General features: G+C 45.5%; 3 protein-coding genes across 4 annotated transcripts; 1 reads left to right on the top strand and 2 right to left on the bottom strand.

Moving 5' to 3' along the window:
• Positions 1-209: 209 nt before the first annotated feature.
• LOC124309394 (uncharacterized) lies at positions 210-6872 on the bottom strand. The gene is made up of 2 exons (XM_046773037.1): positions 5255-6872; positions 210-974 (listed from the first exon to the last, which is right to left on the bottom strand). Exons 1-2 carry the CDS (start codon positions 6288-6290, stop codon positions 757-759), a joined length of 1254 nt encoding a protein of 417 aa, XP_046628993.1. The 5' UTR covers positions 6291-6872; the 3' UTR covers positions 210-756.
• Positions 6873-10082: 3210 nt separating this feature from the next.
• On the top strand, positions 10083-12359 carry LOC124309401 (transmembrane protein 192). Its single transcript, XM_046773049.1, has 4 exons — positions 10083-10457; positions 10581-10715; positions 10851-11247; positions 11361-12359. The coding sequence occupies exons 1-4, from the start codon at positions 10416-10418 to the stop codon at positions 11603-11605; spliced, it is 819 nt and encodes a 272-aa protein (XP_046629005.1). The 5' UTR covers positions 10083-10415; the 3' UTR covers positions 11606-12359.
• LOC124309406 (uncharacterized) lies at positions 12033-17765 on the bottom strand. 2 transcript variants are annotated; one of them, XM_046773056.1, is made up of 4 exons: positions 17229-17765; positions 16718-16880; positions 15954-16014; positions 12033-14336 (listed from the first exon to the last, which is right to left on the bottom strand). In XM_046773056.1, exons 2-4 carry the CDS (start codon positions 16767-16769, stop codon positions 14018-14020), a joined length of 432 nt encoding a protein of 143 aa, XP_046629012.1. In that variant the 5' UTR covers positions 16770-16880; positions 17229-17765; the 3' UTR covers positions 12033-14017. The 2 variants fall into 2 exon arrangements, with proteins under 2 accessions (XP_046629012.1, XP_046629013.1); XM_046773057.1 differs by lacking the exon at positions 16718-16880.
• Positions 17766-18344: the final 579 nt, after the last annotated feature.

The raw sequence follows: 18344 nt of genomic DNA, 5'->3' as shown, positions 1-18344 counted from the left end.
TACAATACCAACCGATCCGTTCCGGCTTCGCACGGTTAGTCAAATCAAACGATAAGTTAAACATACATTATTTTCCCGTATATCCAACCATTTTTTTAGCGGTCGCAGATAAAGCAGTCAAGCAGCGCTTTTCCATACGACTTAATTTACAAATATTGGGAATTCAAACTAAGTACGCATATTTTTATCAAAATGAATTACAGCTTATGTTGCTCAGGGATAATTTAGCTTTTTATTGGCGAAAGGGTTGTCAATATCGGTTCGGTAGTTCCAGAGATTACCCCCTGCATACACACAAACAATTTTACCTCTGTATAACATTAGTAGAGATGTATTAATATTATCACACCGTAGAATAATAACATCTATAAATAAACTGTATTCATCAAGGTGTAAACTTTTTCAAATCCATCAGTGCGTATATTCATAGATATCTGTGAATAAATACGAATACACCTGTGGATTATAATCGTGAAATGTTACACATAATATGAGTAATACGATAATATGGAAGGACTATCGCCGTGACAATTCCAGACTTACAACTCTATGAGATTTGAATTCTAAAAATATGTTACGCAAGACAACGAATCCGGCATGCCTCTTGTTCGGTTCGAATTGCCGCACACGCGCACACGCATGTACATGTACGCGTGTGTGTACCTACACGCGGGTATAATTGCGTCGGTCATCGCACGAAGACGAATAATATAATTGCCCGTAACTGAATTCACGAGGTCCTTGTCGCCGTATCACTCATTTCCGCTTAAGGATGCGATCCCTCGCGTTTCTCCCTGCATAAAATTGCTGATCCTTGGAGAGGGTGGTCGACGCATCGTCTCCGTCCTTCTTCAACGCTGGCCGATCGTCGCGCTCTTCCAAAATCTCATCGTAGAAATTCTCGTCCAAGTTGGACACTGACGGCATGCCCGGTGTCGCCGCCTCCGTCCCCCTTCTCTCGTCTCCAATCGCGTCTGCGAAAAACATTGAAAATTTTTACGTTATTGCAAGCGTGCCAAGAGGGTTGAACGCGCGTCGTGTGTCTAGATCTTATTAGAGGTTTTAAGGGGAAAAGGAAAAGTGTAAATGATCAATAAAGGGATCGGACTGTTGGTATTTTACCAAGTTTACATTAAACTCGTTTCATACAAATTTGTGTTGAAAAATATTTCAAATTAACCAAGGGATGGGCACATTTTAACAAAAATACCAACGATCCGATCCCCTTGTTAGTTATTTGTCCCCGCGATAGAAATTCCCCCTTGGAAGTTGGAGCGGCTTCGTCGTTAATTACCGCGGTGAGGAGTCGATCCGGGATGCCGAGTGGTGGGAACCGGCCCCGCACCGGGCGGCGGGCTGCTCGTATAATTCGGGCACCCGGCTCTGCTACTCGTAGCGTTCGACCTTTCTGCTTTGAGCGTAGCGTTTAAAGGACGGTCTTCCGGTTTCCAGATGAACATGTAGTAAAGGGACAAAATAATCGCAGCTAGGCTAACAGAAATAACGTAGGCAACGACCGTCAAGACCCGCACTAGCTTCTGCCTGTGCTTAGGCTCGTAAAGTTTGTCCTTGCTCTCCTCCCCGGCAAATTTCACCTCGTTAGCGGCGGCCGATTTGCTATCTCTCCTTGTACGCAAAGTACGACTTATACTAGCCATCATATTCTGGGCGCTCATCTTTCTTGACAGCTGCATCTCTTCCCCGCCTATTTTCTCTACGTCGACGTAACAACTTTGCTTCCTTTTCCTTATATATTATACCGCTACCTTGATGATTTTTTTTTTATCCGAATTTTTATGGATTTTCATGATTTTCCTTGAATTATAGTTCTTGTCGCTGGTTGGAAATCGAAAACCCGCCACGAGCCATGATCCCCCTCGCGTTATTGGCAAGCCTCCTGCTCAGATGCGCCGCGCAGATCGTGCGCTCTGGACACTCGCTATGCGGAGAAATTTGGCCCGTTCCAGGGCTCTGTTTGTACCTGGCCTTCCAATGTAGTCGAAAGTTATCGTAGCACCCGCTTATCAGTGTTATGTTATTAATAACAGTAACGACGACGATGATTGGAAAAAGGAGCGAGGAAAAATCAAGTTCACCAAATTAACCGTAGACCGATGTTTGGAAGGTTACGATTGATTATCTAACGATAAACGGAGTACGTTACCCTCGAGGTTACCCTGCGCCAAATGCAACGTTCTCACTTTGCGGTATATTACATCTCGTTGATAAGTTTGCCGTGCTCGTTGTGTACAGGCACGGTTGTTCAGCCGAGGTCTTTGCCCTTTTTTTTTCTTTCAAGTTTCCAAGAAATATTTTGACAGCCGCGAGTAGTCCGTTTACGACCTTCCGCAAAAACGATGACGAGGGAGGCGATGCGAGTTTTAAACCACCGAGGTGCCGAGTTTTCGGTAAACCAACGAGACGTAGATTTGAGTAACGGGTCTAGGCGGCGGAGGTTCGCGCAGCTTTGAACCCCTGAGGGTTATTTAGAGCCGCGTGTTTACCAAACGGCGTGTTCGTAGCCCACTCGTAGAGAACTCACCACGTTGAGGCACACCCACAACCTTCCGAATGCGCTCCAAAGCTTGGGAAGCTACAACCTCCGCGTACTGCGCAAGCCTCGATGAGGAATTCCGCAAGCCCGAAAAGAGTTGTCGCAGATGTTGCGACGATCCAACGTTAGTCACTCAAACTACTATCTATAATCGGCGCTTGATGTTTGCTAGGACGGAAGGATCCCAAAACGAACAGATTCATTTCTGGAGCTCGAAGACGCGTTCTCCCAGTCATCGTACGTGGTACGAATTAATTAAGGCCCGCCCACGCACCGTTTTTCTCGCTCGAACAGTACTCGTGGAAAGAGATCACGCCGCCTTTTCCGTATAGGTACGATTCAAACCCGAAGCTCGGGCAGATCGATGAACGGCCAAGATGCGACTATTGTAGGTGTGCGTGTACGGCCTGCCAAGATGTTTCAACGCCACGGGTCACCTCATGGTGTCCGTCGCGTGTAATTTCACTAATCCTCCGCCGTCCGTCGACACTGCTGTACCGTAACAGTCGCGCCCTGTCGTTTTACCGCGTAATCGAGGTACGAGTAGCGATAACGTCATAAACTTTATTTCCATTCCCGCACCGTCGATGCCTTATTTATTATTTATACACCGTTATCGAACTTATGACCGACGAATAAACATTTTGACAGTTTTCAATTTTTCACAGTGGATTCTTCGCGGCATGTACGTACACAAGTTGTATCATGTATACCGTACGCCGGGTATATCTACGCACGTCTCCTTTCGAGATTTTTACGAATTCCTCAAGCATGAAATATACATATAATGTATGTAATAGGTATAGAGGCGCACCTTTGTTTTAAGAGTGCCGGATGGCTTCGATCTCCGCGTAGACAAACATCCTCGGTAATATGTGTGTGTATATATATATATATGTGTGTGTGTGTGTGCATGTATCTACTACGCCCTCAATCTATAAGACCCGCGTCGTATACATATGCATATACCTATATATAACATGCAGACGACGTTAGACGCCGAAGGCATCAACGCGCGGTGAAGGGCGGCATTATACGATTGATTTCTATGTATACACCATATCGCTGAAATTATTTACCCTGTGCGTAAATCGGACGAAAATTTCCATAGTTGTGTACCTATATCGGTTCCCTGCTGGGGAGAGAATCTCGAGGTAAAAAAAAATTAGTAAAATGGAAAAAGAGAGAGAAAAAAAAAACTAGCAAACTGTTTTGTTGGGGGAAATGTGGGGTGATGTAACGAAACGCGAAGCCCTCCTAGGGCCGACTTTCCTCTACGACTCCGCATCGCATATTATGTCGGGTACCACGGATAATCCGACCGCCACCTTCCAACCCACCCCTCCTTGACCCCTCCTTGACCCGAGTATTTCGCTTATTTGTAAGGCTTTAATTACCACCGCCCTCCGGCACTCGCTTGTGTGTTTTTATCGTATTACCGTGATACTTTGGGTGGATGCGGACATTTTATTGAGGACAATGATCGGGATCATTCTCTCGGTAAACGGATTGGCATCCGCGATAACGCACTTCCTTAATTCCCGCGTAGCTTCGTTCGAAATCGTCAATGTAGCGAGCGAAATGAGAATTTGGCACGTGTGATTGAAATACAATTTTGTAAAGAATTTTACAAAATGATATACAGGATAAAATTTTAACAGTAAAATATCGGGACAATCGCCCTCTCGTACGTTTTTTGCAATTTTATTTATTCAATATACGTGTACAGTCAGTCATAACCGTACGTACCTACATGCATGCAAATTTATCGGTGCAACTGTGCGACGAAAACGCAACCCGATTGGAATTGTCGATTTGCGCGGGAGTTATGTAAATGCGACTGAGCGGGGACTTTGAAAGAAACTATACGGGAATTTTTTTTTTTTTTTTTTCTTAAATCAAGCGATGAACGCGATCCAGGGATAGTTACGTCATGTATGGGCAACTTTTACGGGGAATCCGTCTTGTCTACGACGTACGTATTATCGAGACAGTCGAAGGAGCTGTCAATGGAATATATATAACCGTACAATACAATATTCCGAGTGACGTAATACCGACGTGTATCCGCGGGGGAAATAACTCACTGAACCGATGCGTCGATAGATTTGCGAATTAATTGCAATTCACTCGAATTACCGAGAACAACTGAATCAGTGCAAAATAACTAAATTGCTGAGAATTAAGTGAGAAATAACCAAGTTTTGAGATGTCAAGTCAAGTTGATTTGAATTAGTTTGGATTCGCGCCGGAATTGTATGTTTATAGAGAAAAAAAAAATGTATTCTAATTGAAAAATTGAGTTGAATTGAAAATAATGAATTTTAATTAACAAAATAAAATGGAATAGAGTGAAATTTTTTTGAAACTCACCCGAGTTAGAATGAATTAGTGATAATACTCGGGAAAAAAAATTGAAATTCATAAAGTCAATTCAAATGGCTTAAGTTGAATTAGAGAAATTTGTCCGAATAAAAAAAAAAAAATCGATTTGAAATAAAGGAAATTGTGTTGCATTAGATGAATTAATTCAAATTAATTCAAGTCAAGAAATTGTTGCGTCACTCATATCTCGAGTTATTTCCCCCTCGCGCGTATCGTACAAGCGGTTTGAACCACCCGTCGCGTCCACCACCGACAACGACCGGGGTCTACGTAACATCCGCGGTCCCTCTTACAAATGACCGTCAAACCCCTTACCTCCGTTACCCTTCACCGTACCGCCGGGTCGGACTTCGAAATGAGAATAGTTTCCAACTTTCGAACGTAATCCCGCATAAATGATTCCTCTCAGATCCACCGCCGATGGTGCGGATGGTTTCGACGAAGCGTCTGGTCGGGGCGTCGAGAGGTTGGTTTCATCCGTGGCGAAGAACGTGATTCCGGGTAACCGCTCAGGTATGTCGCTTTTGCCCTCACCGCCGGATTCCCGTGCCGTCTCATTTGCAATTCGGCGAAGATTGCTGGATTTCTTCCCTTCTTCCACATCGTCCTCGAGCTCGTCGCGGGGCACGCCCGAGTCTCCGGGAGTTGGCTTCGCGTAAACGGATGCTCGAGAATAGGCCGTCGTTACACGGACTTTTACGGACGTAGCTCGATTGGGTGCGTCGAATTCGGTTGGCGATGAATTCTCGCCTGGCTCCGTTTTTCTTGACGATGTTCCGCTGGTTTCCAGCAAAGACAAATCACCCGCCGGCGAAGCAGTCGTCGCGAGATAAACGGAGGATAACGAAACGTCGCCTCGTAGGTCGGCGAGGGGGGTGGTGGAATATTTTAATCCTACGAAGTTGTCTCTATCGTCGAAATTGGGCCTCCTTTGCGAACCGTCGTCGGATCGCATCTGACGTCCCTTCCGCAAAGTTATTCTCTCGAAGAGATTCAACTTCTCCCCCAGATCATCGTCGATTTTTGTGGCCGCCAGCGGCTCCCCCTCCGAAGAGTTCTCTCGCGAATCTGGCAAATAATGGGTCAGATAGATGTGAGAATCGCTGACCAGTCGGCTTCGCTGTATCATTTTCGGGTTCGGTGGCTCCCAGATGAACACGTAATAGGCACTCAAAAGAATCGCGGTAAAACTCACGGAAAATACGTAGGCCATTACCGTGACCACGCGAACTATCTTCTTCGTCCCCGCACGGTTTTCATAAATACCGTTCGCGTCTTTCTGGCCACCGTTTTCCCCCGATCCGTCCTGCGGAGGTCCGTTGGCACCGGCTTCTTCCGACGACTTGCTCATGATTATCACGGTTTGCTTCTTTGCGGGCCGATCGAACGCTCCGACTTACTTGATACTGTACGAATGGTAGGTACACCGCTCTCTAGCCGATTTATACAATGTTACGACAAGCAGGTAACAACACTGGTTACTGCACTCGGAGCGAAATCATTTTCTCTCCAATTTTAACTCCGTTCTAATTCCAAACGTGAATAGCTTGCCAGATACACCTGCTTCGGCATTTTCATTTGGTTTTTTCTTTTTCTCTTTCTTTTTTTACTTTCCTTTCACCTCCAAAAGTTTACACTTGTTTCCAAACAGAGAGCTCTGCGAACCGTTTCAGCAATATGAAAATCTCATCAATTATCGGAGTAACAATTTGGTCAGCACCTTGGAGCAATTAACTAATTCGCGGTTCCGTAAAAGTTTACAACTCATCTCGCTGACGGATAAGGACCAACCGCTTACTTTACCTCGATCTAGGAGAGACTGCGTCATTCGCCGGGGAGAGGCGAAAAAATATGAAAAAAATATTGCAAACTAGCAACGCTCCGCATGCCGAGTCACGCTCGACTGCAAGCTCCGACCGTTTCTGCGAAAGCTCATTCGGCCTCCACGTGCAACAGACGCGAATAACGCGCACGCGTCCTCTTAACTCGTATACCTACCCCCAAATAACGGGCACACGGCTTCATTGTAACACCTACCTATAATACATACACCTGGATGCGAAGGCCAAGGGCCAAAATCCGAATACGAATCTTTATAAACGCTGTAAGAAAGTACAGACAGGCATATAGGTGTTCACGAAGATGCTTTTTATTTGTTACGAAATCTCAGCGGTGTACTTCGATACAGCGTGTCGTTCGTTGGACGAACAATTAATGTTTGTTTTTAGACTTCCGAACTTTCCGCGATCCTCTCCCTCCGTCAACCTTTGACAAAGACGCGCAAGCAGCTTTTCCATCGAACGAACCGTTGTCGTACGTGGAATCTCCCGCCGTTGTCATTGCGAAATCGGATGCGATATCCGGGAGGAGAAGAGAAAGAAACGGGTCCTTCGCAGCGTGATTATCGTGTGATCCCGATGACGGGGAAGTCTTCCCGAACATCGGGATTTCCGCAGGCGAGCGGCTCCTTTGGTGTTTTCGACAGAGCCACTGCCAGATCGTCATCACCGACGAGGCTTCTCGACGTCGCGACACTAGCTTTCCTGATTTCGGAAGGGTATCTTTTTCAAAAGGGAACTGAAAAAATTACACTGTCAGGTTGGCCATGGCGAGGAAAACAGGGGACTCGGGGATGGCCGATGCATCATCTTACCGAGGCGAGAGAAGTCTCGTCGACGGTGACGGGTGCCCTGGTCCTTGACTTTCCAGCCGTTGTCGATTTCTTACAGGTCGTTACAGTTTCGTCAGTAACTGTCACTAACTGTTCCCCCTGTAGTTCGCCCGCGCGTTCTTGTCCACATTTCCGAACGTTTCTTTTAGTTTTCACTTTTTGAATTTCATTCGCGTGTAAATGCTTCGATCGGATGAGTTTCCTCTGTGGAAAATCGTCGTCCTGCTCGCTGCTGCTCGACCTCGAGGATCTTCGAGCTTTTCGCGGTTTCTTGCCCACGGATTTGTTCTTCGCGCTATCACGTTTCAGCGCCTCTTGATTCTCTTCCAACGACGTTGATTCGTATTCAGTTTGCTTTTTGGATGATCCAGCGCCAGACTTAATTCGAAGCTTGTCACAGGTCTGCAGCTGCGTTGTTATACCCTTACATTTACTGGAGCATGTGCCCAACTTGTTTAAACCGTCCGCTTCGATATTATTTTGTAAAATTTCAACCTGCGATTCCGTTTCGACTTTGTCAATAGTTTCGTCATTTTTCTGCCCACCTCCGGGCGAGGCACTTGTTTCGTCGTTAAAATCATTGGCAATTACTGACTCACCTCCTTCGCTCTCGAGGCTGTTTTTATCCTCACTCTCCGGCGGAACATTTGTTAGCGATGCGACAGGCCTGACGTGAGCGCAAAGTATACGATTATGTTTCGAGAGGTCGTCATCCGTCATGACATCTACGCAGATCCTTCGGAGCCCTGGAACCGGAGGCGTAGTAACGTGCAGATCATTCTTAACGCCGCCTTCATTCCCCGATACCCTCGTAGAATTCGTGCTGCTCTTTCCGTCTGTCAGTTTCTTTCCCTGCAGCACCTTACGAACTTTCTTTTTCTTCGTGCCGCTGCTTTTTACCGAAGGTCTCCTTTTACTCGAACCGATATTACTTCGTTTTTTAACTACGACCGTTTTCTTCGCCTTCGAAGTTTCGGTACGTTTTGCCCCCATTTGTCCCGAGACACCTTTATCCGACGACTTCTTCGATGGTGTTTTAGCACCCTCCGCAGGTTCCACAGTGAGAGTGTTGGCATCTCTTTTCGAACAAACGACAACTTGTAGAGCCACGTCCGCGAACAGTCGGTCTTGTATAGCCTCGCAAATTCCGCAGCCGATATTCTTCCGGGTGATCGGGCTTTTATCCTCGGGGATTTTACCTCGATCCCGTACTTCGTTAGCCGAGCGGTATTTCAATTCCGAAAGTCGGTTGTAACCGTCGTTCGGTGCCCCCGCCGCCGGGTCGCCGATGGAGGAATTGGGATAGGCGTTGACGTGAATTTCCCCAGCATACAAAGTTCCGTTTCCGCAACTACGACGGTTCATTCCTTGATTCGTGCACAGCTCGCCTCGCAACGAGCCGGGACACGCGCCGGCGTCAAGGAACCATTTTTTCTCCCGAAAAACTTGGAAATCTACGTCTTCACCGGTCGCTGAGGTACGAGTCGATTTTCTAAGCTGATTGCACTTGGAAACGCAGGTGCTGCGCTTCCACGGCTCCCAGGTCTGAACGGAAGTCTCTCGGGCATTGGTCCGTTTACAAGTTAGGAAATACCATTCGTTCGACAATTTGCAGCCCCGGGACGGTTGCCGCTGACAGCCGTCCTCCTTGCTCTTTCGGTAATCTCGCTGCGACGTATCCGAGCCTCGGATACGGTCGTTCGTTTCCTGGGCTGCATCAATTACACCTCGTTGCACCGATGACGACGAGTGTTCGGAGAAATGTTGCATCGTCGCAGAGGAAAGCGGAATTTAACCTCATCGACTTGTACGATTTAACGCGAAAATGCGGCCAGGATTCGTAGCGTAATAAAAGTCCTTTCGGAGTAACGTGCTTGGGTAGGATTTATCTGACAACAGTTGATTTGATGTTTCATTTTTAGTTTTATTTTCTATATTTTAACTTGAAACACTGCCGAGTTTTGAGGGTTTCCTTATATTCTGGCGATCACCCCGGTGACATCTTGTCGCCGTTTTCTCTTGTCGCTCCGTTTTTTTGTTTTTTTTTTTTCCTTCCAAATAGCGAAAATCCAGCATACACATCGGAGACGCGACAAAAATTATTCCTCGGTCATCCATCGCGATTCGTGATAGTGCATAAGTTTGGCATTCTTGAGTGCATTATTTTTTAACCATTAATTACCCCTACTGTTCTGTTATACTACGATTACTCACAAAAAACATTAACAACTACGAACAACCGAAGGTACAATCATTTTGAAATAGCGAAAACCCAAGTGCCGTCTGCGCGCATCAGCCTTTACAATCAGATGTTATTGAAATTTTGAACTTTGGCGGGCTTCGCCTGACGAGAATGCTCGTCGTCTGCTCTCGATGCCATTGTGATTGGAGCGACACTTGAATCGCTTATTCCGTGGTTCCAAAGTCCGTGGCTTGTCACACGAGTGGTTGTAAACTCATCGGGGAAACGGCTGATCGCGGCTGATCTGATCTCATCTCTCAAGTTCCGATCGACGATCCGTCATCGAACGTCGATTGATGCCTGTACCCCCGTCGTCCCTGTTCGATCATCGATCTTTCAGTCGTAAGACTATCGTTCGCGCGATGTAATATCGCGGCTGCAATAACGTTCCCGCAGTTGCGACAAACGTTGGGGGATCATAGGCGCGTGTTATTGCTAGCGCAGCTCCGAGGAATGCATCGGCACACGTTTGGTGGCAGTCCCTTCCGATCGCTAGAGCGCGAGGCAGATAAAGACGGGCGATCTTTCGCTTGAAATCCTTCACATACCAGGCTCGTCGGGGAATGGTCAGCCTCGTGCGTGATCGGCCGAACACTTCTGGAAGCGTAAGTGAGGCAATGACCAATCATGGCTGATGGTTCAGCTAGTGCCGTACTCTCCGAGTTCGCGGAAAAGCCGACCCAGCCCTAACCTCAATATCGCCTTTATGATATTTTCGTTCGTTGAAGGGCGCCGTATTTTTTGCCGCTTCTATGAACATGGACGACGACGAATATCTGCAACCTGTTATCACCTCGCAGGAGGAAGACAACTTTCACAAATTGGACACGATCCCGTACACTTTAGTCGCCCTCGTATTTGGCGTGAGTAAAATATCATAACCTCGTTCTTGGTGTTCTTTTCTAACTCCTCGGGTGACGTAGAAAAACCTAACCGAAGTTCGAAAGTTGAGTAATTTGCGACATATACGCATTACGTACGAATTTAATTATTCTTAGGTTGCCTTGGAAATAACTGGGATAGCCTTTATCTCGTTCTGGCCTGAGGAATCAAACAAATGCGACACATATTTCGTACTGTTGTATCTCCACTGCGCCTACTGGCTCCTGGTAATGCTGCTCGATCATATTCTCAAATCGAAACATCATCATTTGAGGATAAGCGGCTACTTGGACTTCTATCAGTCGACTTACCCGCACATAAGGGCTCCGTTTTTCGTCGCCTCACTTTGGAACGTCGCTTACCTTTTGCTCGCAACAATCCTACATCATACGCACAAAATGGACTACGAGAAATACTGCAGAGCTTCGGAGTGGCTTACGCCGATGAACTACATATTGCTTCTCACCACTTTGGAGCTTTCGATAATCGTTCCTGTCTACGTCAATTATATCAGTAAGCCCGGCGGATTGTTAGTTTGCGTCCAAGATGATGCCGAAAAAATAAGATGCCTACCGATTCTTGTATCAAATTGATATAACTAACGGAGGGCCGCGTTCACATTCTAGGACGAGTTAGGCGCTTCAATCGATTGAGACCACCACCAGATGTCACCCGTGAGGAATGGCTGTCGTCGTTCACCCAAGACTCGTACGCCGGTGGCGGGGAGGTTGGCTGTCAGCAGAAGGGATCGAACTTGGCTGAATTACTCGAGAAGCAAGCCGATCTGATTAGGTACTTGCGCGATCACAATGTTAAACTTAGCCACAGGATGATGATGCTCGCGGACCAACGGAGACCCAGAGAGCCGTAATTGGCAATTTTTTCCTTCTTTCATGCGCGGTCGTATGATATGATGTTTGATGAATTTATATAATTTCGTTGCTTATATACTAATAACGAAACAATGTTTTTCCACAAAAATCGCCACTTCTTCTGTAGCGACGATCGTTCACTGCCGACAAACGAGTTGTCGGCAGCAAGTGGACGTTGTTGCCGACTGTTGTGTAAATGAACTTACTCGGCTTTGTCGCGAATTCGTTGAAAAATTTTGCGGTGGCAGTGTTAAATTTCCATCAGAGCGTTTCAAAATTTTCTTCGACATATCGTTGGTTCTAAGGAGATCGTGTCAGTACCAATCCTCGACTTTTCCTCTCCCAGTTATCGTTGCCGCTCCTATGAGAACTGCAAGTGTCGAACGTTCTGCTGCTATCTTCTTCTGAAGATTTTTTGTCGCCGTGAAGGTTTCCTGACATGTAATTGTTAACCAATTAACTGAATTAATTGATGATAGTAACTTTTTCCCCTTGCTTTGCCTCGAGTTTCATAGGTCTTCTGAATAGTCCCTGAAGTGGAAAATTTTGTAACAGCGAGTAGTCGACAATTTTTTATGTGTGATCAGATAATAATAATAATAATGTAATTCAAAATCGATACGGTATGTTGTTTCAAAGGCGCTTACGGCCATAACGCCCAAGAATATAAAATACTGAGAATAAGAGATTACTGTGATATCGCCGTGAATGTAAATTTTACCAATTTAATAAAGTACGTATCTATATTTTGAATCGATCGAACCAGTTACATTCAAAAACACACCATCACTGTGGTTCTCTCTTCACGTTCCTTGATGTTAGTACATCTCTGCTAAGCGTTACAGCAAAGTCACTGACATAAGTTGACGTAGGATTAATTTATTCACATTTATTTCCAAAATCAATTCCTTGCAGGTATTACCTCAAATATACTATTTTACATATACTTTTCAATTAATGCCGTGTTTTTTTTTTTTTTTTTTTTTTTTTTTCTCTCCACAAAAATTTCATTACAAAATTAATAAGGTGTATATCGCTAAAAATTATCACTAGTTTACAATATTTGGAACAATCATCATCATTATTATTATTGTTATTATTGTTGTTGTTGTTACTATTATTATTATTATTCTTTTATTACATTGCATCGCAGTCTTTCTGAAATTCTTTGAAAAAGTTATTGCCAAAAGTACGTTATTCTCTACTACCTTTCACCTGAAGCCCGCCCTCTGTTTCCAAACTATATAAAATTAATACAGGGATACGCAGTGTATCCCTGAAGGTCGTGTATATATACATACGTATAATATAGTATACGGTTTTTGCAGTTTCAACGTTAAAGCCTCACGAAGTTTCCCTATACATATAATTACTATGAATGTTTCTTCTCATCATGCTCGCAATATCTATATACCGCAATAGTAAAGGTTATAAATTTTTTTTTATCTACCTTTTCTTCTTTTTCTCCTAATTTCGTCATTTAATATACTATACGAATATTACGGTGACACATTTGGTGTGCGAGTACATTTACGCGCTCGTTACCACTTTCCTCGTACTCGTAGCCGTCCTAACTTCTGGTTTCTATACCATACATGCTACATAACTTAATGCGGCTTGCCAACTAAGCGTTCTGACGTAAAATCAATGCCTCATACATGTCAATATTTCAGTATGCGTCTTCGCTTCGCTATCTGTCGGCTTTCGGCTTTCTCGACTACACACATACGTTATTTATTGTACCTTGTCCCCGTGTTGCGACAAGGGAGTAGAAAAGGAATCTAGCAATGTTAGCTCTGCAGGAAATTTTGCCCGTTAACCCCTTATTGCATAAATTACGAAGGAGATGGAACGAAAATTTTACATTTACTCAAATAGTTTAACAGTATGCACTTACCATAGACAACAAAAAGAATACATTCCGTTGCACGAAGAAATGTACACATAGTATTCAAAGTTGTTTTTGAAAATAAAAAAAGACTGGAAACTTCAAGCAGCCAAACAGCCAAATACGGCTTCGTATGCGGTAAGGGGTTAAGAAAAAAAGGGACGGAAAGAAATTGAGAGAAAAAAGCAGTAAAGGAAAAGTACCCCGACATGTCTACGTTATTGACGAAACCGGGAACGCTGATCTAGCTCTAAATTCTGCATTACTTTTCAGCAGGGTATACATCCGTTATATAGGTATATACATACACATAGTAACAGGTATTATTATACGCTTGCTTCGAGTGCACTGGGATTGGTATTTGCATTCGAATCAAGCAACACTACGGCTCACAAACGGCGTGTGTGTGTGTGTACATACATACATACATACATACATGCATGCATGCATACATATCTCGGTGGGTAAAATCGCGTAAGACATGTTTTTCTCCATACAATCGACAGACGATGATCCTTGGAGATCACGCCTGCGTCGCCGCGCCGAGGACGCTTCCGTTCGAGGAGGAGCTGTTCAGCTGTTCCTCGGCTTCCATCATCTTGAGCTTCCTGACAACCTGGGCGTGCTCCTCGAGGAGCCTCGCGAATTCACCCCGCCGCGTCTCCGCCTCAACCTGGATCTGCTTTATTCTCTCTCGCGGTCCACCCGGGCTGTCCAACGGGGTGTGCGACGACGAGGTTTGCGAGCTGCTCCCCGCTGACGAGCCCTCGACCTCCTGGCTCTCGCCGACGATCGAGTTACACCGCAGGGAATCCGTCGAGTCGACGTCGTCCACGATCAAACTGCGCTTGGGAAGAGAAATCGCAGCTATAGGTTTCGGGCAGATTGTTATCGCACGAATTCGTTGACGCGCCTGTCATCGCCTTGTTGCAGGTGGAAATATCAATAGGTGTACTTTTCCTCGCCTGCTACAGTCTAGCCGATGTCGTTCGTGACAGAGGCACCCAGGATGTACGTACAGACCTAGCAGTTATAACCGCGCTAATTGCTGCAGAAACGTGGAAAGTTTCGAGGCTCATTCGCGATACTTAATAATAAGTATGTACTAGGTATTATGTCTCTGGACCGCTAACCGCTCGTCGAGCCTTGAGTCCCTTTCAGAACTCTGCGGCGGCTAATCGCATAGTCAAACTGAACTTAATTTCGCGCTATTGTTATCGTTCCCGTACATAACGACGCTCGAGAGTCTCTAATAAATGCCTAGCGTACGCGATTATTCTCAAAACTCTGTCCACCGACTCGCCCGGAGATATTAACGATAAGGTGCAATGCCGACTCGTTAATATTGACCGATAATTAATTAATCAACGAAGACGACCTATACCTGGGTACCTAAGCGTGAACATCGGCAGATTCTTCTTTTCACGCACGTCCCTGTATACACATATATACATACGTATACGGTAATAATGAATAATAGCTGATCGTGAGGAGAAGGGCGTTGTAAGTATGCACGGGGGCTGAAGATCTACTTGGACGTACGTACGTACGAAGGTATTATACACATGTGTATAATTTACCTACACCGCAATTCGCACGTGGGTGTAGAAATACGTCAATATCCCCCTGAATCTTTTCCAACTGAAATATTGACGGTCGAAAATAGAACGCGAAGCTTGAAATGACTTCGAACCGTACAGTTGTTAAACTTCCGCCGCTTGTTCGAAATATTTTCTTTCCTTGTATCAGGTACAGAATCGAACAGCCCAACGTGTAGGTACGGGGATATTCGTTTCCATTCAACTGATCGCACGAAGGAGCTTATCCTCTTGTTTTCGGTAATACGTGTGCGGAATTTGCCCGCGTGGCCGCCGCGACAACAGGGCTGCATATGGAAGTCACGGAAGTTTCCTCAATTTATACCGTCGAATCGAATCGTCTATCCGTCTCGGCGGTGATGCACACTGCTTGACGGACGGCCGGAGGAGCGGAGCTCTAGCGTTTTAATAGTCGACAATTGTTGCCTACGTCAATGTGACGTCATTCCTGCCAATTCGCGAACGCGACTGGACCCACACGAGCCCAACCCGCGACCATCTCTATCTGTCACGTACTCTATAGTTATACATGTACACCTTCGACTCGTCGATACGGATAGATTATGACTCCTGATCGTGCGTGCAACCGAGGAAAACTCCTGGGTATTCGCGTTACTTTGCCGGGGTACAAAAGCTAGACGACCTGCGAAAATTTCGGAACCAGCCAACACTTGGTTGGACATCACGTATTCCGATTTACCGCTCGATGACAATTACCGCGTAGCGTCAATGGATTATTCGTGTTACACGAGATGCCAGCTGACTCGATTAGTCGATTAGTCGGAGCTGGTGCTGGGAATTAATGGAATCGAAATTTGATGATTTCAGCACGGGCGTATTAACCGTGTCGGGGGTTCGTACCTGAAGGCCCCGTGGATCTCTCTGCCTGAAACCATGGTTACGGCGATGTCTGGTAGCGATCCTACGAAATAAAGAAAAAAAATCCGTTATCAAGTATTAAAATTATTACAGCGCGCAGCGCAAATGTACCGCATTGTTGTACGCCTAGGTATATGTACATGTTACGTACGATCATCGGTAGGAATACCTTATTGCGGGTAACTCACAGTTTATACTCATTTCATACGTTCTAGTCGGTCGGCCCTTATACATATTCAACTAAAAGTAAGAAACGGACCTACGATTTGCTTTGTTTTAAAATTGAACTTCGTACAGCAAACTCCGAAGTGTCGTGTGAGCTTGAACGCTGCGAAAAGTTACTTTCGCTATCTCTGTACATTCGTTTCTCAGCATGTCAATACTGTTACTGTACATTGTTTAATTTATATTTTGCAGGTGGGTCATTTTAACCCAGCTGCAGATCCCGCGCGTTTCCGTGGACAGGTGAGTACTACATATTTTTTATCGTGAGAAAATCAGTGGCTCTACAATCAGTCGCAAATTCATGCTTGTTTTTCTCAACGTCCTCGTGCCGGAAACAGTATTTTGCCACTTCCTCGTGGCTTTGCGTGAAACTAAATGACAAAGTTTTACTTTAGCCTCGAATAATAATGGCTCAAGATCTAACACAAGTGCACGACAATGAGCATAATTTTTTACAAGAAGCGCCTATACATATAGTATATTAATGGTATAATTTGAAATAAAGTTTGGTTGTATTGTACCTCGAGCGATAAGTAGAGACGGCATCGTCTGCGGTTGATTGCTAGTCTGCATCGTCAAGTTTAGAGAAAAGGACAAGCGCGGTCTTGCGAAGATTTTATACAGATTCTGTTTGCTCGTTTTATTTTGTTTTGTTTTTGCGAAACGACGAAAAATGAAGTCAACCTGTTACAAAGAACAGAAAAAGAACAAGGAATGTATACTATATAAGCGGTACTTACTTGATCTTCTATTAAATGCAACCAGCCATTTTTTTCTTTTGGCTTGTTTTGCATTTCTTTCAACATGCTCTCTTTTTGCAGTATCACACGAATGAGATGATGAAACGAATATTAGAATTGCGTAAAATTGCATGCCAAGCTTAGTATTTACATGAATAGAAAATAATGCTGACGAGACAATTATTCACTGTTCTAATTGTCGCGGCAGGTTGTAAAATTTATACTCAAATATGCAGAATCAAGGGATGGTATAAAACACGAAGCGAAACAGAAAAGCACCGAGCTCACTCACCTTTGACCATCTGAGGACGAGACAAACGCGCGTCTTGGAAGTTTAAGAAAATTATCCTGAAGGACGCGAGAGCGCGGCGCGATAATTTTTAAAGTCCCTACAGAAATCTGTCTTGAACGCGAATCGCTAACCCTGCGAATATGCTTGTGCGTTTCGGTAAAAGAATCGGAGGCGACGTGCGCCGACAGACTGGCGGTAGGGTTGGCGTAGGTCGTCGTCGCAGACGTACGTTTAAGTAACGTTGGTTGTGAAAATTTATGTCTCTTTTATGTCGAACCGAGAAGGACGGATGTGGGTGGGGGGAGGATGGGAGGGTTAGGAGGAGCGAGGGGGGTGATATCGGGAATCGCCGACCGAAAGCACGACAGCCTCTGACTTTGGACCCTGTCTTGGAAGTTGACTCGTAGGAATCGACGACTCCCGGGTAAAGAAACTCGTCGCGTCGTCGCGGGTGCCGGCCCGACTGGCAATTCGACTCTGCGCCAAACTCTCGGCTCTCCTACGCAACGATGCACGAGGAACGGCGTCTCCCACGTACTGACTTCGACCAGCGAGGCGAGCCGACGCCACCTCGGCATTCCGGAGCGCCGAGAGCGCCGCGACGCCCTGACCATCGTTGCCTACGAGGCGTCGCTCTACGTCCTTCGTGCACCACGCGGGTCGCCATTGATCGGCCGTGTCCTTTGATCCACGGATCGCGACATTCCGTGCAGGGGATTCCCTGTCTATGCATACTTTTCCTACAATATCTCCACTCTGTCCTAGAACCGTTCTTCTTGTACCTGCGACATTGAGTACGGCAAACGATTCGTGAACCTGGTGCGGTTCGATCTGCACCGCGAATGATTCAACGATTCTCTCCACGTCTTTCGGAAGAGCTGATCGTTTGCCAAAGAACGGGAAAATTGCACGTTATTCATTCGGTATGATAATATACCTAGGGATAATTACGATTGCTCTTTATCGCCCGAAATATAGGTATGACGTTGAGCAGAGAGATCGAGAGTGGCGTTCGCGGCAACGACGCGGCCCGATGAAGGACGGTTATCGAGATACTATAAATTATCGTATCTCTCTCGCCACGCCGGGCTAAATATTTCTCTTGAAAATTCGCAA

This window comes from Neodiprion virginianus, chromosome 7 (assembly GCF_021901495.1).
Source record: "Neodiprion virginianus isolate iyNeoVirg1 chromosome 7, iyNeoVirg1.1, whole genome shotgun sequence".
In the NCBI taxonomy this organism is placed as follows: domain Eukaryota; kingdom Metazoa; phylum Arthropoda; class Insecta; order Hymenoptera; family Diprionidae; genus Neodiprion; species Neodiprion virginianus.
This window is presented reverse-complemented; position numbering and strand designations above follow the sequence as displayed.

What these genes read in the sequence shown, in the direction of transcription:
- LOC124309394 (XM_046773037.1), bottom strand. Translation starts at nt 6,290, where the DNA reads ATGAGCAAGTCGTCGGAAGAAGCCGGTGCCAACGGACCTCCGCAGGAC. An exon ending in TACGGTGAAGGGTAACGGAG is followed by an intron (nt 975 to 5,254) that starts GTAAGGGGTTTG and finishes TGTTTTTCGCAG; the next exon opens with ACGCGATTGGAGACGAGAGA.
- LOC124309401 (XM_046773049.1), top strand. Translation starts at nt 10,416, where the DNA reads ATGGTCAGCCTCGTGCGTGATCGGCCGAACACTTCTGGAAGC. An exon ending in TAGTCGCCCTCGTATTTGGC is followed by an intron (nt 10,716 to 10,850) that starts GTGAGTAAAATA and finishes AATTATTCTTAG; the next exon opens with GTTGCCTTGGAAATAACTGG. An exon ending in TGTCTACGTCAATTATATCA is followed by an intron (nt 11,248 to 11,360) that starts GTAAGCCCGGCG and finishes TTCACATTCTAG; the next exon opens with GACGAGTTAGGCGCTTCAAT.
- LOC124309406 (XM_046773056.1), bottom strand. Translation starts at nt 16,769, where the DNA reads ATGCAGACTAGCAATCAACCGCAGACGATGCCGTCTCTACTTATCGCT. An exon ending in GTCTCTACTTATCGCTCGAG is followed by an intron (nt 16,015 to 16,717) that starts GTACAATACAAC and finishes TTTATTTCGTAG; the next exon opens with GATCGCTACCAGACATCGCC. An exon ending in GAGATCCACGGGGCCTTCAG is followed by an intron (nt 14,337 to 15,953) that starts GTACGAACCCCC and finishes TCCCAAGCGCAG; the next exon opens with TTTGATCGTGGACGACGTCG.